The sequence below is a fragment of the Mytilus trossulus genome, chromosome 5, assembly GCF_036588685.1.
Source record: "Mytilus trossulus isolate FHL-02 chromosome 5, PNRI_Mtr1.1.1.hap1, whole genome shotgun sequence".
Lineage (NCBI taxonomy): Eukaryota > Metazoa > Mollusca > Bivalvia > Mytilida > Mytilidae > Mytilus > Mytilus trossulus.
In genome coordinates this window covers 66,813,804-66,836,088 of record NC_086377.1, presented here as the reverse complement: position 1 = coordinate 66,836,088, position 22,285 = coordinate 66,813,804, and the positions used below count along the sequence as shown (strand labels likewise).

General features: G+C 31.4%; 1 protein-coding gene and 1 long non-coding RNA gene across 2 annotated transcripts; both read right to left on the bottom strand.

The window, feature by feature from the left end:
- Positions 1 to 2,852: 2,852 nt before the first annotated feature.
- LOC134719822 (uncharacterized) lies at positions 2,853 to 6,688 on the bottom strand. The gene is made up of 4 exons (XR_010107711.1): positions 6,636 to 6,688; positions 5,598 to 5,616; positions 3,809 to 3,922; positions 2,853 to 3,195 (listed from the first exon to the last, which is right to left on the bottom strand). It is a non-coding gene; the product is annotated as an uncharacterized LOC134719822 (long non-coding RNA).
- A 3,776-nt stretch (positions 6,689 to 10,464) lies between these two features.
- On the bottom strand, positions 10,465 to 13,898 carry LOC134719821 (perlwapin-like). The gene is made up of 5 exons (XM_063582773.1): positions 13,783 to 13,898; positions 12,516 to 12,630; positions 12,137 to 12,187; positions 11,139 to 11,288; positions 10,465 to 10,570 (listed from the first exon to the last, which is right to left on the bottom strand). The coding sequence occupies exons 1-5, from the start codon at positions 13,828 to 13,830 to the stop codon at positions 10,536 to 10,538; spliced, it is 399 nt and encodes a 132-aa protein (XP_063438843.1). The 5' UTR covers positions 13,831 to 13,898; the 3' UTR covers positions 10,465 to 10,535.
- Positions 13,899 to 22,285: the final 8,387 nt, after the last annotated feature.

Here is a 22,285-nt window from a genome sequence, read left to right as displayed (position 1 = left end):
CACCGTATTTAAGGCCGTACTTTGAACTATAATTGTTTTACTTTTACAGCTTATGACTTGGATGGAAAGTTGTCTCACTGGCGCTCATACATTATTCCTATTTCTCTATTACAACAAATTATGAAAATTAAATGACATGGGCTTAATTCATTATTAATACATATATTAGCTGAGTAGTAAGCAACAAAAACATGAACATGGCAATTTTTCTTTCGAACTATCATCTACCAAAACTTAAATTTGCGATGCATTATAATATTATTTCATAATCCCACCGAGAGTTATATTTGTCAGTAATGCACAATTACGTTTTCATTTCGCATGTTTCATAACGACGTTTTTATAGTTTCAAATGAAAGTTACATTTCATACCATTGAGCAGATTTAAAACAAAACAACTGATACAGTATCTAACGATTAAACACCGTCTTAATTTGTTAGAGTACTTTATTTGTTATAACCTGCACATAACAAATGATGCCATGAGTACACAAAACGCTTCGGATCTAAACATTGATATAAATGAACACCATATGTTTCTTATTTACTTTGTTATTAAGTCCCAGTGACATGCACGTTCTCATTGTCAGTTGTATCCTGTTTACAAATGATATATTTATAAGAACTTCAGAAAAAAAATGTTTTAATTTAAATGTCATGCAACCTGAAAACAAAGAGAGAGGTAATTAAGTTGGTCAAATAAGATAATATCGCTTAAATTTAATATTCTGTAACAGGAACAGGCACCTGCTTTATTTCTGTAGTTTAATATTTAAGTTTGGAGACTTATTGTTTTTGGTCAGTTCTTATTATTTTTATTATTCTCCTTCTTCCTCTTCTTCCTCTTTCGCTAATTTAAAGATAAACTTGTCCGCAACGGTTCTCCTAAATGGCTTGTCAGATTTACTAAGGATTTTATAATCTGTTAGACTAACATGTCTAGGGGAGCCATCAATCTTTTGTTTGTGCATTGGAGTCTGTTAAGGGGTATTTTAAGGGGCATAAAGAGGGGAGGGGTTAACTATGGGATTTTATTTTAAAAACATCAAATGACTTTAACTTGAAATTGTAAGTGATAAACACACACAGTCTTCAGAAATGATCACAGGACAATAAAAATAATCAAATGAAATATAGGTTGACTCACTGAGAGTAACCCACTCCCTTCCAATTAAGAATGTGCTATTATCTTGTAAACAGTCTAGATCACAATCCCTAAACCATATATATTCTTGTATGAGACAATACAAGGGAAGTCCCTGGGGGTTACTTCAACCCCTCTTGTTGAAGAACGTTTAAACGATCGAGATTCCACCCCTTAACCATAAATATTCTTGCATTGGACAATAACACAAATCAAATGAAACATGTGAAATAAAAGGGAAGTCCCTTGGATTCAACCCCATCCTCTTCTGATTAAAAATTTGTAAACGGTCGAGATCCCGACCCCTAAACCATATATAATCTTGTATGGGACGATAAAACAAATCAAACCAAATATAGGGGAAGTCTTTCACCCTACACCCGCCTGTTTGAAAACTTGTAACCATTAGGACACCAAACTCTAATCCTTATATATTCTTGAATGGGATAATAAAAAAATGTGATAAAATATGCGACCATGGGAATGGCTAATTATAGGAGTTTGTTTGGGAGACTTCGAAACAGCATCCTGTTACAAATACTTCTTGTATGTATTGTATTAAATGTTGATAAGGCATCACATTTTATTTTGAAAGATTTTTATGCTGGTTCATCAAATCCCGGGACCGTCAAACGCACAATAAGTCAAAATCAAAATTCTTTGTGTATCATGGGATAGTTTTGTGTTATATTAAATGCACATTTATTGGTAGATTCATAATTTATTTTCTTGCGTAAGGTTTCATTAGCATTTGGACGGAGAAACAGGAAAGCTGCAATTTAGAATGTGTTCGATTGAAACTGTATTTTTGTAGTTAAAACTTTAAACAAGGTTCCAGAATCCATCATTGTTAAAATTCAAATTCTGCTAACCTTCCTGCACTGCGTCGATATACCGTATTTAATGTACCGATTATTCTTTTTCGTTCTTGACAAAACCCAAGTTTTTATTGAAATATGAAATAGAAATACTAAAACAAACATTCCATAGTTTGGTAAATTTTAGCATAATGTCCTTTGAAAAGTGTGAACCTAGCATGTATTATACATAAAAATCAACAAAAGGACAGTTGTCTTGTCAAACCGGTTAATTGATTTAAGACAAGATCTATTTAATAACAATAGTTTTGAAATAAAAAGAACAAATGATATGATCGCAAAACATCACTAGGAATGTTCTAGATTGTTCTATATGGATTTTATTTGTAAATAGTTCATTAATTGCAATCAAGACTAGAAATACTTGTGTTAAACTTTCGTGCATATAATTAATTCTAGCTAAAGTATACCAAACGCAAATATGGTTATGGCATACAATAACCAAACCTACACTATTAATACGGTACTATATTTTAGAACTTTAAAAAATGTGCGCGAATACTTTCTTTTATTTTATAATTGCTTCGTGTAAGTGATATTCCTATGGACACACACATATTAAATCGTTTTCGATATTAGAGTTTGACGTTGCCGAGCACAGAAATCCAAGCAGAATAGTCAATGACATCATTATTGTCCAATGAAAAATAAGCATGAATAAGTACGGGAAAGGTGATTATAAAACTATTAACCGGGATAATAGTCTTTGAAACTATTGACTGGCAACTAGTCTTTGGAATGAAGTAGCACAACTATTTCATTATTTTTCATAGAGAAAAAAACATAATAAGGTATAATAGGTATAAATGTTTAATATAAATGCTATTACATTGTATCACCTCTTTAACACAAAATAAACAAAATAATAAGTGTACACAGAGTAATACGAAGACATCTCTTTTAGTTATATGTAGGTGTTTTTGTCAGTAAGCACAAGACATACATTTGTAATTTATGTACCCTAAATTATAAAATTTGCAAAATATAGTAAATTTACCTTTCTTCAACTGAATTCACTGATATATGGAGCAAAAGTACAAGAAATTATACTTTATTGTACAATCTATAATTACATTATAACACAATGTTTCGCGCTAATCCTGTTGAACTTCACGCAAAACTAGATTATAACCTCTGTATAACTAACAAGCTGAGTTGGTTAGGGCGTAGTACCTGGAATATTAAAAAAAACGAATAAAAGATTATATTTTAGGTGTACAATATTATGTTGTCTTTCTATTCATACATGTTCGCTATTTTTTTCTCAATTTGTTATGGTTTCATCGAAAGGTCATGCTGATACCCTACCCAACATTTTGCATGTTAAAATATTACTGTCCAACCAAATACACACTAACATTATCTTTCACAGGTATATTTTGTTTTGGATTATTTTGACATAAAACTTAAATCGGAATACGTATGTTTGGTAAGTTTTACATGAGTCAATGAAATATCAGCCTTTGAATTTGAAGGTGAGTAGTAGCCCTACACAACCTTATACGTGTCTTGTGTAGTATCTGTTTCTCTGTCATAAACAAAGATGGAGTATACAATTACACAATTATATTTTTCTGCATGACAATACCTCATCAAAAAGTAAAATCATTAAAATACTGTGCGAGGAAAATTCAAAATCAAATTGTTTTCAAGAAATATGCATTTCTGATGAAGTTTTTCTAGTACATGTAGAATACAGTATGTTACCCTTGCATACTGCTTAGAATCAAATTCATAACAGTGTCGTCGGCTGTAAAATGTTTGTCAGCAATTATCATTGAGTTACCATTGCATGGAATGATTTCAGGAGGTCCATAACATTTCACTTTTCCTATGTAGAATACCTTAACCTCACCAGTACAGAACCATGGCGCTGGTGGTACGAATTGTGGACAGGGGTCTAAAATTGAAGATAAATGCAAAACTATTAAGATTATGAAGATTATAAGAATACAGATGTAAAATGGTAACTTTACCTTAGTCATACGTTTAGTATGATTGTTTTTCTGTCAAATTGGGGAACAACATAGTATCTTGAGGGAACGATATACCTATCGTGTGGAAATAAAATAGAATCTTAAGAGAACGGCATGGCATCTTCAGAAACTATGACACAATCTATGTAGAATGTCATGGCGCAGGAGGCATGGAGTGTAGATAGATATAAAAGGGTTACTTTACCGGAGTCATACAGCTAGTATAAATGTTTTTCAGTCAAATTAGGAGATCACACAAATTCGTTATTGATTATTTAAAGAGTATTTAACTTGTATCAACGAATGCTTTTACTGATATCTAATGACCGACCAATGTTAAAAAGCAATTGAGTCATATCTTTAAATGTTAATATTCCGCTGATTTCATCTCCTACATAACAAAAGTTAATCAACCTTTTAATTTGGTTTTAATTGTTAAACAGTTGGCGAGCAAAATTTTCCAATCCATGCTTATTAATGCGAAATATAAAAGTTAACTTTTATAGGATCATAAACAGTGATATTTTTTTTTCTAATTCTTATAACATTTTAATATTTCTTTAGATGTTTTAGTCTTTTTACTCTACTCAAAGTATATATATTGGTCAGTTAAAAACATGTATATCTTTGAACGACTCTATCCGTTTTTGGATCTGTCGTAAACAATATCACCAAAGACGCCTGGCTAATTATGTTGAATGCCGGATGAGTGTTAAGGATGCAAAATAAATCATCTATGAATCTCGATCAAATAAATCTAAATGGACCAAAAACACAATAAAATTCAAATCATTTGGTAAATTTTATAAAGTAAAGACAAGAAACATCTTTTAATCTGCCTTTCTTATACTACTTATTTGGAAAAAATGTCTGAATGCAACATCGTCTTTCATAAATTTCCTGCTTACAAAACTTTGAATTTTACGAAAAACTATGGATTTTATCATCTAAGGCATATATTACCTTAGCCGTATTTGGCACAACTTTTTGAAATTTTGAATCCTCAATGCTTTTCAAGTTTTTACTTGTTTAACTTTATAAATGTTTTGATATGAGCGTCACTGATGAGTCTTATGTAGACCAAACGCGCTTCTGGCGTACTAAATTATAATCCTGGTACCTTTGATAACAATTTGCACCAAAAAAATGTATAACCCAACCCTACTATTTACCGGGTTTTGTATAACATGAGAAACACCACGGGTGCCACATTTTGAGCATGGTACTGCTTACCCTTCCGGGGCACCTGAGAAAAACTTCAGTTTGTGGTGATTGTTTAGCTTTTTAAAGTTTTCTATGTTGTGTCTTATATACTCTTATTTGTCTTTCTGTTTGTTTTTGTTTTTTTAAACATGGCGTTGTCATTGTTTGCGATCTATGATCTTGAATGTTCCACTGGTATCTTTTGTCTCTCTTTTCATGGTTAATGTATTTGGTTGACGCTTGATTAAACGTTAATTTTGCATCTTTCGGACTAAATATTTGCAACACTGGTATTTAACGATGTTTGCGGAAATAAATTGCAATCATAAGCTATTGTCTTTCATAAAGTTAATTTATAATATACAAACTAAGATAAGTATTAAATTGTATTCTTACTTGTTTTGGATCGCGTTGGCTGAAACAAAAATAACAAATAAATACATACAAATGTAATCAAGTCATTAAGTGGCTTTCAGATACTGCGATTTCGCTTATTACGCTGTTTATGTCTATTTTCGATCGATTTTTATGTAAGAAGAGGATTGAGCACTACCACATCTATTTAACGTAGTAACATAAGTTTTCTGCTGGTCTCATTTTAGAACCCTGTCGTTAAGTGGTTTCCGTTTTTTTGTGTCTTTCATGAAAATTGTTTACAATAAATTGCTCCGGTGGTTGTTAGTAGTAAACGACATGTATAAGAAACACATTTATTTTTATATTTCCTTTAAAAATGTGTCCCATTGTTATACTAAGTACTACAAACATAATCTGAATAAGTTGTTTTAGTTTTATATAAGTGTTCCTTTTTGCCAAGAATGATGTCTTTTACTTACATAGACTAGTATAAATCAAAGTAACCTATGAACATTCAATACATATTCTTCTGACTTTGAAGCGAGATAAAATTAATTTACATAAGCCAAAGGGTGATAACTACTGTGGAACAGGATTTTGGGCTGTATAACTGTTTTGTTACCTGAGCACTTGATAATACATCTAGTTTTCGATTGAATTCGTGTTGTTTAGTCAAGGAACCTAACAATTTCTTTGCACAAAAAAATGTGACTAGGTCGTACTGTGGAATATTGGAAATATTTAGGCTTTCTACCTTAGAAAAAGATAACTTAGCTGTATTTGGCAAAACTTGTAGGAATTTTGGGTTCGCAATGCTCTTCAAATTCGAACTTTATTTGGCTTTTTTTAACATTTTTTTTATCTAGCGTCACTGAAACTTTTATAGACATAATGCGCGTCTGGCGAAAATATAAAAGATTAAACCAGGTACTTATGACGACTTTATTTTCTGCAAAAAACCCAGAAACGAAATATTTCATACATAAACATGTTTGTTTAACAGGTCAATTATAAAAACAAGAAATTTTGAAATCAATGATTGTTGAACATGTTGAAGTAAAGGTTAATAAAACTTACTTGAGCATGATTAATCAGACAAAGGATCGAAATTACAGATTTCAACATTTTCAGCAGTCAGGATAAAAATAACTAATGATATTTAAACAACGTTGTATTTATACAATACTTTATTGTAACATGTGGTTTATTCAAAGTATAACAAATTTCATCATCGCAATTTATCATACACACAAACAAATAAACACATTAGGAAAACTGAGTATTTCATTCTTGTAATAAATCATTAGCTTGCACGTAAAATGTTAAAAATGCAAGTACTTTGTATAAACTACTAATGTGTTTTGAATTTGTCAATCAAAGTAATGAGAGGATAACTGAATAGATTACAAGATATATTTAAATAAACGATAGATAAGCATGCACAGGCAATGTACATTAATCAACCACATTATTTTAATATGTATATATATTATCCCTACTATAAGAATTCTTTAGTATAGACAAATTTCATGCAGTGAAACTCGTGCCTTCATTGCAAACATATTCACATTGAACTAATTGATATGTAATCTAACTCTAGTTGAAGGATTTGAAAATTAACTAAAGATAGCTAGATCAAGGTGACAATTCGACTGTTTATCGTGAGCCATTAATTAACTGATATATATATACCTAGAACAAATTGATATAATTCAAAGAAAAGTCTAATGATATTATATCATTTTTTAACGTGCTGAATATTTATACAGATAATGGACATTTCAGACTGAAATATATCGTTATAGCTCAAAATCATTAATAACGTTTGAATAAAGTAGAAATGTCGTCCAATTTAATTTGGTATTTTTTGTGTTTTAACGCCACACTTAGACACCACTATTTGGGCTATTCCGTGGTGTCCAGTTTTATTGGTGAAGGAAGCCGGAAGGTCCAGAGAAAACAACAAACCTTCGATAGAAAAACAGACAATGGTAGTCAATTCAATTGACACAAAGTAACACATATAAAATGATATATGTGCTATGCTAGATAAGAAAGAGATGGTGTGCAAAATTTATAGACATTAAAAGTGCATTGACTTGACATATCAACGATATAAAGATGAGGCTTAGACACGGGGAAATGCGAGGCTCTGCCTAGGTTTTTCCCTGTTTCGGGCCGAATCCTTATATTGTTGATATGTCAAGTCAATGCATTTTTATTGTCTTAATTCTGCAATCTAAACAAATATATTTTCAATAGATAATTGTTGTTTAATGTGTTCATTTTGTTATTTGATTTAAATATTTGAAAACTTCACCCTTTTATAAAAAGGCCTCATATCATGCAGACTGAGAAACATACAACACAATGAAATGTACATAACCTGTTGAAAACCGCAATCAATGGTGAACGAATTTGTGTCAGAATGAACTAAACTATCAACAATAAGCATACAACATAATGATTTACAGTTGCAAACCCAAAATATTAACAAGTGAAATAATTTTTTTTCTAAAAACTACAAAAGAAATAAGTTTGAGTTGTTGTATACATTGGAAACTCGAACAGGTTTAATAGGTCGTATGAATAATTAATTATAATTTCGTCAAATTTCTATTTAAATATCCATGAGGAAAAGTGATATCAGGTCAGTGACTGTATATGACAAAGAAATATACGGTCAACGCATTTTGACTGCTCAAATAGAACGAGTGCAGTATAAATAATCGTAATTGATCAGTTGTCCAAACTTACGGAATTAAACAGGATCTAGTGACATCTGTATTAACCACAACAGTGTCATTATAGTTGTCAACAACTATATATAACTAAAAATATATCATGTATGCAAGCTACTACAATTAAGATAAGGAAATGTTGTTTTACCTACAAAATCAACAAAACGTAAATCATGTTGTAAAATTTGTCATGTATGTATAAGGATACAGAAAATACAATAATAAATAACGAGAATGTCATTATAACATATGTGTGATTATTTTATTGTCTGTTATTATTAACCAACGTACTTTATTTGGCCTTTTAAACTTTTTTTTATTCGAGGTTCACTGATGGGTCTTTTGTAGACGAAACGCGCGTCTGGCGTTAGTGTAAAAATCTAGTCCTGGTATCTATGATGAGCTTATTTACTACGATATATATAGACATGTCCATGCTTTATAAAAGGAAAATTTCACCAACTGGTCATTATGAACCGAGAAATTGCTACAGCCAGTCATAAACAAATCTTAGTCATGCATTACGAAATCACATCCGTGCATTACGAAATTACAGCCACCCATTATTAACAGATGAAACGGGACATCGATTTAATTAAAATGACGTTAATTTCTTTAAATCATTGACAACTTCTTTTTTAACTTAATATCATTAAAACAAGTTTAAATAATGTTCAGTGTTTTGTAACGACTTGAAAGGGAAATATTGCACAGCCTTTTCGAGTACGACTTTCGATTATTATCACTGTTTCATTTCCTTTGATCAATCATAACACATACTACTCAAAGAGTAAGAATAGTTAAACTGTCTGATTTATTCTTACCAAATACTGTATATTTGCTATATGAAATGAATTATAATAGCATAAAATTAAGTACTGGAATGAAAAATCAGAAATTATATCAGACCATTGCTGACAATGCTGACCAAAATCCATATTGAATGCGAAAAGACAAGTCAGCTATGAATTCCTGTATCTTCTTCACGGTAAGATTCTTATTCTTTGTTAAATCTAAGAATAACAATCATTTAATAAAAGTTTGTTGACCTGGCTTTTCCTGTATTGGTCCTGATGTAGACTCGTGGTTAGCTGTATTTGGATCCAGGACTCGACTATTTCATAGTTGGTTAATAAAAGTCTCATTATATTGACTTTTTCATATTGGCCCTGTAACAAGCTTGGGGTATTGATAATGGTCGCGGACAGTTGCATCGAGACCATTACAATCGCCCTTAGCCAATATGAAAAGTCCATACAGTAATACTATGATATAGTTCAATCTTACATTAACACATGGTATGAATTTGGAAAACACAAGCGTATTCACATCTCTTATAATGCCTAGTATAAACGTGTTTTTCTAGTAAAGAAATAGCAACAAAAAAGCACGTGGACATTGTATATAATAAAATTAGAGTGGTACTTAACTGCTTTTACCAGGATTATTCCAATTCAGCAACATAATCCATTCAAACTTGTAAAAAATTGCTTAATAACACAGACTGTTGAAATTAGGAGGTACCTTTTTAAAACTTGTGTATGGTGAGTGCCATACTATCTGTACGTTACTGAACACATGTAGGTTGCATTTTGAGAATCAACATTGTTCTAGTATCAGCATAATAACCTCATTCATAAGAGCCCATACCATATATTGTTTATGTTCATATTGCGCTAAATTTCAGCAAACGTTAATCAATTATTAAAGTGTATCTGGAAGAGACAAAATGTCTGGTTATTGGTTGACTATTTGGTTTTTTAAATTTTCCTCATAGGTCTTTACTTAAATATAATATATGCTTTTAACGCATACGTTTCGCTGCAGGACATATATGTAAAATTGAAAATGGAAATGGGGAATGTGTCAAAGAGACAACAACCCGACCATAGAAAAGACAACAGCTGAATTGCTTAGATGACCACGCATTATTTTCTAATATAAATATGTTGAAGATATCACTCTATTGTTGTATAATTTAAAAAAATATCTGTAAAAAAATATTCAACCAAGAGTAGTTTTGTGATTACTGTTATGTGTATGTAAAAGTATTCTGAGATTTTATTGTGCAGCTTGAAAAAAGGAGAGAATAAACGAAACACGGCAACACATTGAATTGATACTTTATTTTCAAAACATGTATATTTGAAACATAAAATACTGTTATCTCGTCTGCAGTATTTATCAATAAACAGGATGAACACGTCATCAAATGACAACATTTGTCTCTAGAGCATCAACCCAGTTTATGTTTATAATATCTGGAGTTTACTAAAATATAAAAATTGATTAATGTTAGTCATCATAAATGGTTTATTTTAAAATACTCATCTCAATAATCATTAAAATTAGAATGATGTATTTTTTACTTGAAAGGCTTGGTATTGTGCATCCTTTTCAATTATATCCCTTAACTTTGGCTGAACATTTTTTTCCCTTCTCAAATTTAATCAGATATTCGATTTCTCTTTTGTTGCTGTTCATTTAAACCTTGATGCAATTATTTTATAACATATTGTAAAGTTTTAACATATTTTACCCTATCTTCTGCCATACGCAATGAACCTTTAATGAAGTGGCTATCAATGATAGTTGTCTGTCATGAACTTACAGTTTATTTTTTCCACTTTCGGTTCACCCAGTGCATTTTATAATTAACCATATGGTATGCAGTTGTCTCATAGTTGAAGGTCGTATGATGATCTTCAGCTAGCGCTGATCACGTTATTGTCCTTTAGGCTTTGTTTTAAACTTTGCTCAATGTTAATGATATCAGATATTTTCATTTTTTTATGAATAGGATTTTCTCTCAAATAGAGACTTAGGTTATTAGCTTTACCTGGTTCAACACAACTTAAGTAACATCCCTGTACACAACACTTTTGGTTACCAGGACAACGTCCATCGTGTACACAATTAAAAACAAATGCTGCACACATCTGGTCAGGTCTAGTGTTAATTGGACATACACCGGGTTTTGTTATACGTTCTACAATAAAATAGATAACGAACGAAACAACGTGAACACATATTTATCAAAAGGTACCAGACTTGTTTGAAATAACAAAAAAATACAATAGATTTATTTTCCTCACTTTTTTTTATATTGAATATATTATTATCGTGGACAATTTCCCTTGACAAACTTAATTACTACAATAGATGTATATTTATCATAAACTTACAAAACACTTAAATATATATATGGTTATCAAAAAAATATAAAATACTTTAATAAGTATATATGTTTATCATAAACCTATAAACAAACAATGGTATAATTGTACCCTTGATCAAACTGCAATTTTATCAACTGAATTTGAATAATAGTTTTAGGCGTGTGATATGCCTTCTGTTATCAACTGCGTTTAACTTACACCAACTGCTGCCGGTATTTATCACGTTCTTTTCTCTAACGTAATCGCATATCAATTTGACATAACTGTCTCGGCAAATTCCAGAAAAAATAATATTTAATGAACCAAGAATTCCTGTATATCTTCTGCTGAAGTATATGATAAAAAGAACATAACATGTCATGTTTCATACCAATTATCATCACCTAGTCAACATCATCATTCGGGCCTGTCGGCTCTCGATCTGATAAGGGATCCGATATTAAAAAAATACCATGTTATAATCTTAATTTATTGGTGTATTCAAATTGTTTTCCTCATGAGGGAATTCTAGGTGGGTAGCAACAGACGGAAATAATCCCATAAAAGGGTGTTTTTTTTTGTATTTGAATGAAATGTTAAAATGGACAAGATAATAATTGTCTGGTGTTTCGATCGTTACATTCTGTTATTTAAAAAAATAAATAATGTAGTGACATACCTGGTTCTCGACATGATCTTCCACATTGTGGATTAAGACAACATATTTGACCTGTAAATATATAATAAATTATTCTTAAATTATGTAGCACTATTAAAACTAAGGTTGTTTTGACCTTTATATATGTAAGATTTCTTTTACAAAATTCGACATTGTACTTTTAGAAGATTTTAAAGTCAGAAAAAAATAAAATTTGTTGATTTTTTAATGTGCGTTAAATTCAAACACAATCCAAACTAGCGCAGTTGTTTATATAATCTGATAACACCTAATCTGAATGACACTGGTTACTGTAATAAGCAAACCAGAACACTAACCTCGTTTGCACTCCTTATCTGAGTTATACTGGTTCCTGTATTAGGTAACCCAGTACACTAACCTCGTTTGCACTCCTTATCTGAGTTACACTGGTGCCTGTACATGACACACACGGGACAAGCTGGTGTAGCTTTGTGACTGGTACATTTTGGACATCCTGGACGATCAGGTGCACACTGTTTGGTAATCAAAAGAAAACCAAAACACCAATAAATGAAGTAGATGGTTTTTTTTAGAATTCAAAAGAGAAAACAACAGAAACTGTCAACAAGCAACTAATACCGTTAGATTTTATTTGTTTTTGTTATTGAAATTATATTGCTTTTCTAAATATCAAAACACCTTTTGTGCCCAAATTGCACCACATGATCCACTAACACCACGATTATGAAAGGAAACACATTAATAAATCTTTTGCGCAGTGCATAAATACCGAGTTACGTTGAACATCATGAGTATGGCGAAAAGAAACGTTACAGTACGATGTCAATAACGGGGAATTTTATAATAGATAAAAAAAAATACACAGATTCTACACCTATAATCTATAAATCACGACCATTTTGTTATATTTGTGGTGTAGCAGAAAACCACTTTTTTTCAATCTTGGTACTTTCCATTGATTTTTTAAAAGATGGACAAGACGTTATGTTTTGTTTGATTGACACAACTTTGGCTTTTTATTGTTTTATTGTTTTCGAGACATAGGATTTACAAAGTCTGAGTAGCAGCTGTAAGCTCTTTATTATACCTCAATTGTCCAATCGGATATAACTTCATGTTTTAATGAAACTAAGCTATTAAGCTACAACAACGTTCATGTAGGGTAGAAGTTTAAAGAAAAGCATATCAAATTATTATAAATTCAAGATAGATATTGTTTATTCAATACAATGTTATTTAAAAACGTGATGTGGTGGGATTTTAAAAACTTGTTGTTCATTTAACTTATAATTTTACAAAATGGAACATGTAGATCTTACTTTAAATCAAAATCATTGATTTAAAAATCAATCATTCTATTTGAATAACGCGGTAATCGATAAAACAAGGAAGACACTTTCTTATTATTATACTTTTGGAGGCCTCGGTGGCTAAGAGGTATATGTAGTTATATACTGAAGTTGCTAGTTCAAACTCCACTAGTGCGGTGCACTGAACTCCAATTGTAATTGACCAGGATTGTCAGTTTTCCTATCAAAGGTCGGTGGTACTCCGGCTTCCTTCACCAAATAAACTGACCGCCACGAAATAAAAGTGAATTTAAAACATAAAAATAATTAAAATCAAAATATTAATATACTTTTGTTAGCACTTAAACAACTTACATGTACAGAATGAATGATACAAAGTATTAAAATCCTAACTTGCCACATTCGTATTTAATAAGGTTAATGTAAATAAAACAAATCATGTACGTCGTAAGCGTACAAATAATAAAAATGGTCAAGTGTAACGCTATTTATAACAAATAAATCAACTTATGTAGGTGTACCATGCTGTGCACATTACACTTAAAGAAGGATATTTGTTTTTACGTATTTCATTAATTTTTGTGTAATTTGCCCTGCATGGTACATTTATGGTACATCAATAAAACTGAGAAAGGAAATGGGGAATGTGTCACGAATTTTTTATATACATATGTTTCTGATAAATGATAGGCTTACAGGCAAATAACAAATTATTGAGGGGAACATTTTTCCAATTACAATTTACACCATTGAAAATTTTATTTTACAGTGAAAGAAAATCATGACATTTGTGACGAGTATGATCAGAAATTACTACAGCCAAAACACAAAAAAATGGTCCTTATATAATACAGTTGCAGCATTTTTTTTCTTCTGTATAGAGACCTCATTATAAAAAAGAAGCTGGGGTATGGTTGCCAATTAGACATATCTTCACAAGAGACAAAGTGACAAGGAAGTTAACAACCATATTTCATCGTTCGGCCTTCAACAATTAGAAAAGCACATACTGCATAGTCAGCTATAAAAGACCCCAAAAATTATAAATGTGAAAAAATTCAAACGTGAAAACTAACGCCCAACAATGAACAAAACATGAACGAAACACATATATGTAAAACATCAACAAAAGACAACCACTGAATTACAGGCACCTGACTTGGGACAGAATGTGGAGGAGTTCAGTTTGTTAGCGGGATCCTAACCCTTTCCCTCGCTTCACCAATTTCAAATAGTACTATTGTCACGAAAAGAAAGTTTTAATCAAGCCATCTAATGTTCTATTTTGATAAGTAACTTTTGTCTAAATATAAACCGGTGTCAAAATAAAAAATGTCTTATATCTCTCACAGAACTAATTACTATTTGAGTAGTAATAACTTTCATGGTAGACATATGTCTAATATTTGGTATAGCACCTCACAAATGCTGATCTAATTAAATTGTATTGTATAAAAATAACAGGATCGTCATAATTTTTTTTAATACACTCGCAGTCATCATTTGGTTTCAAATGAAATGATAACAATAAAATAAATCTAATCAAAAAGAATATTTCTGTCAAACATGTATACAGTTCGTTGTTTATCGTGTGTATATTATATTCATTGGCGGATCCAGGAGGAGGGTTCCGGGAGTTGGAACCCCCCTTTTTTGGCCGATCAATGCATTTGAATGGGGACATATAGCTGGAACCCCGCCTTTATCCTGGGTTGGGAACCCCCCTTTTTAAAATGGCTGGATCCGCCCCTGATATTGCAACGTCTGAACATTATTGTTCTGACGTTTACCTCTTTTAACCACTGGGTGCTTTATGTGTCGGGATTAGAATCCACAAGAAAATCCATATATAGATTCTCACTTAACACACACAGGTGTTGAAAGAAAAGAAAAATTTTAACTGTAGAACGTATAACTACTTTTTGAATACATATCTGTAAGAAAAGTATTGCATGTTCAATGTTTATCTTTGAAAACAATATTTTGAAATGTTGAAACACATGTTCTGCTCTGCTTCTAAAACCTAACCTCTACATATACCTTATTGTAAAAATGCACTGTAGTACGATTTTTTGTGATAAAGTATGCAAAAGGAAGCTTTCATACCGTTTGTTGCCATCATTAAAATCACATGAATCCAGAGCCAATTTTGCCTGTTATTTAATTGAAAGTGTACATGTGTGTATAAAAAGGAATGCAAATTAACTTATTTTCTCAGACGAAACATTGTAGATTCTTTAAACTGTCGTTGTGGTGTAATCGATTCTACATCTTACGTTCTAGTGCATTTTAAAATATATTATACGTTTCAGAAGGGATTTGAATTATAAGGTTGGAACAAACTTACTTCGAGGCTCAGTTGGATTTAAACTTTTGAATATGGAATATTGAGGTGATTCCAACAATACATAGTCCCTTTAATGATGTGCAATACAGTAGCAGGGGTAGATAAAACAATACCCCGAAGACAAGCTTTTAATACAGATTTATGTAACTTCATATACATATGAAATGTTGTATTACAACATCAATTATCAGCAATGCACACTAATTATCAGCAATGCTCATCAAATTTTGATAATTTCGACTTAAGGTTAATTATAATCAAAGATGGCGAAAGACACTCATACTACATTAAAGGAGTAGGTCCGGTAAGGACCGATTTTGGCCTCAAATTTCAGTTTCATCTGACAAAAGATTTTGACCACTTTTCAAACACTTAAGTGTCTATTTCATTTGAATCAATTAGTTTATGTGAAAGATTTGAACAGATTTAGTCATTAAAAATGATCCTATTCAAGCTCAAATATGAAAAATCAACCAAATATGCCGGAAAATGTCACTTTTCGGATGGTTTTTGTCAAAAATGAAAGTGGCCGCATCCGTGTTCATCCTCAATCTTTATATATGTTATACATTACCATAAAATACAACTTCCACTTCAATTTTAAGGATGAACACGAATGCGGCCACTTTCGTTTTACACGAAAACCGTCTAAAATTTAACTACAATGCTAGAATTATGAAGAATTCAGTAATTTAGCATGACTTTAAGGTGCCAGTACCCGATATATGTTCATTGTATAGTCAAAAATAGCCCATATTGATGTAGCAAAAGCACTCTACTGTTCAATAAATAACTAAAAGTTTACATGTTATCACTTTTGTAAAACTGTAAAAAAGGGCTCTTACTGGTATATAGTTACCGTTTAAGTAAGATATAGTTTCAGAAGCTATGTTACGTTTAAATCAACAGTGCCTGTCACAGTATATATGTGTTATCAAAGCCCTATTGTGGATAAAACCAGTTATTATGAAATTATGTTTTTTAAACATTTAACACTTTATGTAACATTTTGGACCACAACTAAGACACTATTGAAGTTATTGGTAATGTTTTATGTAGTTTTAATGATGATTAAATAAAGGCAACAGCGGTATACTACTTTATTATTTGAGAACAGCAATACGGTCAGCCATCTTGAAATAGTGACTGGGGAATCCATAATCATCTCGTAATATTTCTCTGTTAACCGAAATAGGCTCTGTGTTGATGTTTTTTTTAATTTGAAATTGAAGCAAACTTAGTGAATTAATTCTATCAAGAACTCTCAAAACGTTAACCGGATGCAAACGTAGCCAAAATTATATTGAATTTAATAATACGAAAACAAACTTGCCATGATATGGCATAACCTAACAACAACGAACATCCGAACATCATTTCTGGTAAACAGGATAGGAAACTAGAAACTGAGCAGCACGAACCAAACCTAAAACTAAAGATGGCCTCGGTGATCCGAAAGGGTATATAAATCGGCCGTGTCTACATCTCTTACCAACAACAAGCAAGTCATTTGTAATTACCTAAACGCAAATAAAGTTGAAATTGACCTCATTTATAAATAAGACTATCACATAGGAGGTGAAATGACTAATAGAAATATGACAGGATTTTAAAATTTGAAAAGTAAAATTTACATTTCATATATATTTACACATTACATTTTTCTTACAGATCATCAAAATGATCTTGATATTCTTCAGTTTGATGAAAAAGGATTCGTCATCGAAGACATAGAAAAAGCTGACCAAAACCATTCTTCTTTGTTGATTGTTATGGAATGCTTTACATCTCCCGGTTACTTAAACTGCAGGTTGTTTATAAAGAAATTCCATTCACATATGAACACTGGACTTTAATAGACCACCCTTGGAAAACAGATATTTACACGCTTGATAGATCAGGAAGAGTAGATTTGTTTTATTTGCCGCAAAAATACAATGACATGTTTTTATTTTCTAGATATAGAAATAAACCTGCTTCAAAATGTAAACAACGAGATTTTGATATGGTTTTGTTACAGATGCAAAACGTGGCCTTCAATGGCGGAGGAATGGCTTGACCGATGTAGACATTATTAATGGCCTACAGAAGATTTGGTGATAAAGCTGAAATCATTAGGATTCTTTGTTATAAAAAAGGGTCACCCTTTTTTCATCAGAAATAAATTTAGAATGGAGAATATCTTTCTTTCTTCAAGAACGAGAACTTATGTTCAGTCTTACAGATGTGCAACATAAATGTTACATGGTTCTTAAATGTTAAATCGAGATATCATAAAATTAGACTGCATTGTGTCATACCATTGGAAGACGTGTTTATTTTATACTATAGAAGAGAATAACAAACATGTGTGGAAAAGGGAACGTCTGTTTTATTGTGTCAGACTGTGTATACAAAAAATGCTTAAGTGGGTAAAATGTGGATTTTGCCCCAACTACTTTATTCCTGGAGACAATTTGTTTCATGGAAAGCTAGATAATGATTGTAGAATCATTTGAGAAAAGATTTGAGGGGATCTTTTGAATGTCGGATTTAATAGTTTAAGTAACATAAAATCAGACAATATATGTTACTATTTGAAATTACGAAGATCTGCACAATGGTTTCAATGGCTTCAGACACAAAGTAAGAAACTTTTCAAAGAAGCATTAATAGTGATACACGTAGGTAGTATCGGACAAGCATGTTTCGTTTTCAATCGCCACATACTCGAACTTTATTATTATCGCGCCAAACAATACATTTTCAGTCTCATTAAGAAAGTATGGCTTACCCTGACTTGTATCCAACAAATTGATAACATTACTGAACACACAGTAGAAGAAACAAAAACGTCTCTATATTTACTATTTACTTATACCCCATATGTATATACATGTTTAGCTAGTAATATAACGGCAATGGCTATCCAACATCCGAGTCTACAAGTTAGAGATTTCCTTTTATTTGGGGCTTATACATATTTCATGAAAGGTGGTTTGTCAGGATACCTGAAGTTCGTATCTGTATTATACGCTATTGGGATGTATAAAGAAAGTGACGAACTAAACGAAGAATATATAAAACATAATCCAGCATGGTGTATTTGTAGATATATGAATACTGATATTACGGCGACAGTAAAACATATTTATAGTACTTCATAGTCAAATGTGTCTACATGTATTTGGTTTTTACCATCTGAAGTTTCAATTACCCCTGATGCCATGCAGTATGAAATGTTCAAAAATTTCGACATTTGTTAACATGAGAACGAAGATGAGAAAATGATTTGTCAAATGCATGCAAGGGCTGTTGTTGACAGTAGTATTTACCATTTTTTGCTCAAATTTGTTATAAAAAAGAAGGTAAGAAAATTTAAAGAGTGTACGGATGCTTTTTCTAATATGTTAAGCTTGTACCGTGGGCAAAAAAATCAGACATCTTGATGTAGCTTGCAACCTGTTGGCTTGGTGTTTAAATTCTGAGGGGAGAACAGAAATGGCGCTGTGTTGGTTGAAAATGTCATGGCAATTTATGAATTATCAGGATTTTTGTTTTGTTATTTTAACAGACAAAATGAAGCACTTTCCATTCAATGCAGCAAAGATACACGCTTTGGTTAGTTTGTACAAGATGTGGTTTGCAAAGAAACAAACTTTCATCAAGTTCTGCGTTCTATGTTTAGCGCGTAGCAGAGATGTTAAAAAAAATGTAACCGATGCAACATATCTGCATACTGTTCAAAACAATGTCAAAGAAGGAACTGGAGAATTCATAAGCATGTATGAAAATTTGTCAGCAGGCATTCCGATTTCTAATGCACTCATTACAATTAACAACATGAGCAAGTTCTTTCGGGTGATGCCAATTATTCGTATCATTAAAAAGAAACCAAACATGAACATTTTGACGTGCAAGACATAAATGAAACGCAATCAAATTAATGATGTGTGATTCATGGAATACATGTTGTTTTTAACACATTTCATCAAATTTTGACAAATTATTCATTCAATGCGGATGCACAATGCAACGCACATTACACAAAAAATGTGTAAACAAAAACATATTGATCTGATAAATGATTGACCTACAGGTACACACACAAAAATCAGATCACTGAGGAGAAAAGTTTTAAATTTACATCAATAAGAAGTCATTATACAGTGAGAGAAAAATCAAAACACTTATGACAAAAGCGATCAGAAAATAGCGTATTGAAAACACAAAAAGTATTCCTGATATATTACACAGTATCCCTTAAAGTAACAAGGATTAGTAGTGTTTCCTCCAATATTGCTTAAAACCTTTAATCTCAAAAGTCTGAAAAAATTATTGAAAATTACTATTAAATGTGTCGTGCGAATGTTTTCAAAGTTATCTAAGGATTTTCAAACCTTTGATCTATGCGTATTTGTTCCTGATAAAATGCTAAAACTCGTCTCATCTTGTGCCTGAGTCGCATTTGTTAGTCTTGTATGTTTTTAATTTTTATGTATGTATCATTTAAATAATACGTCGGTCATATTGTTACAAGAAACTTATAACAAGACACACAAATCGAATTCCTGAAGTTAAATTGTACTTTCATTGATTAAAACTGTCTTGTATCTCAAATAATATACCATAACATTTTTATTATACATAAAAGGCATTATAACATCAAATAAAATATAGTTATTGGGTAGTATATAATGGTTTTCGGGTCAGCATTCAGTGTCAGTTCTAGAGAAATCGTTATACAGCAATAAAAAAACCGTCATGATCAATTTTATACAAAACACCAAGCTCGTCAGATAAAAGAAAACAGTAAAATGTAGATGGTGTCTAAGAAACATAACATTAGTTGCCTTCTACATTTTTGGGGGTTGTTTTGCATTTGTAGGTCTGTATCATTGGTGTTAAGCCCTCACATCTTTTTATTCATTTTATAAAATCATCATCTATGTTGCGATAAAAAAAATAGGTTTTAAAGTCACACGTCAAGCTTTTGTTAACTATTTTGATACGTATTGGGAAACTCAGGGTCAATAACCTTTCTTTAGACAGGTAAAACTAGAGATAAACTTACACATGTTGTTCCTGAGGCAATTATCTGCAAAAGAGTGTCTCAGATTCTGGATAGAATGTATAGGTCAAACTGATCACCTAATTAAACATTATCTACTTTTATGTTGTAAGAATGTTTACCCTAACTAAAGATTGATGAGAGAATGAAATATGATAGCGATAATTTGAGACACTCTTTTGAGACTCCTGTTGTGTTGATTAAGATTTCGTTGACATTTCCTGTATAGTTATAGAGATGATAGAGCTAAATACATTCAAGTGAACTGACTTTGGAAAGATTTTGCCATTCATTGCATAATAATTGATTACATAATGATTGCATAACAAAAACATTTCATTCATTTAAAAGATTATTCTTTTATCTGTTTATATATACCTCTCTTTTTAATCTATATGCAGTCTTAAGAAAGTAACAGCATTTTAAAGATTGGCGATTGGAAGTTAAAAATTCTTTATATTGTGCTACCTTAACTATCATGGTAAGCATCATTTGTTATGATCCATTTTTTTCATGTTCAATGACAGTTTTGTATGCGCAGTTCGATCAGTACTTTATTATCAGTAGTACTTGTAAAGAAAAACAGAAAGTCTAAAAATGTCCAATTTTTATGAGCAAAACCAAAAAAATCCTAGATAAAGTATACCCAAGCCAAATAAACATTTATAAGTCTCAATATCAAAGTTAAATCGAGCTAGCACAATACCACTGATAATCATTACATTTGGGACCATGTAGCTAAGAACCCGAACATTAGTCGTTGATTTGGCATACGTTAATTTTCTGCAATTCTATGGGCTGAATATTATTCTTTTTCATCATGACTTTGTTCAAAAGGTCGTCTATGAACAGTGCCGACCACAATCTTTTATTTTGATTTATTTTTTTATTATTATTAGTATTTTAGTCCTGAATATGCCTTAAATATTTACCACTAGACGACAATCATTGAATCGATCAACTAATAAATCAATTTGTTTATAAAACGTAGTAACTCATGTAACATGAAAGTAAGCTGTCTTTCATGTTTATACTTCATGTACAAAAAACAGTCTCACGTTACTACGCTTCCGTGTTTAACAAGCCGCGATTTAAATATTTCGTTTTGCATACATTTTATGGTATTGAGGAAGTTTGAAGTTTCTTTGATTAAATATAAATTACTAATAGCGTCCAGTTGCAAAATATTTAAGGGAAATTACAGACAATGGGTGTTGATTTACTAATGGTGACTCAACAGCAAATGGCAAATATCCATGCTTTTTCGAGACGTCGGGTGTTTTTTCCGAATCTACGTGTCCTCTTTTGTACCATTTGTTTTCTTCTTTATCTGAAAAAAAAAAACCCTTTGTATTCCGGTCTACCTTTTATTTTCCAATTCTTATATATCCATTAGTCATGTCAGTAAGGGTCTCTATTTAGGACTGTTAAAAAGGGAACAGGGGGAGTGTTGGGATCCC

Bases quoted from the DNA above. Each gene is read 5' to 3' on its own strand.
- LOC134719821 (XM_063582773.1), bottom strand. From the start codon at position 13,830: ATGTGGCAAGTTAGGATTTTAATACTTTGTATCATTCATTCTGTACAT. The intron at 12,188-12,515 runs GTTAGTGTACTG...ATATATTTACAG, and splicing joins AGATAAGGAGTGCAAACGAG to GTCAAATATGTTGTCTTAAT. The intron at 11,289-12,136 runs GTATGTCACTAC...ATTTTATTGTAG, and splicing joins AAGATCATGTCGAGAACCAG to AACGTATAACAAAACCCGGT.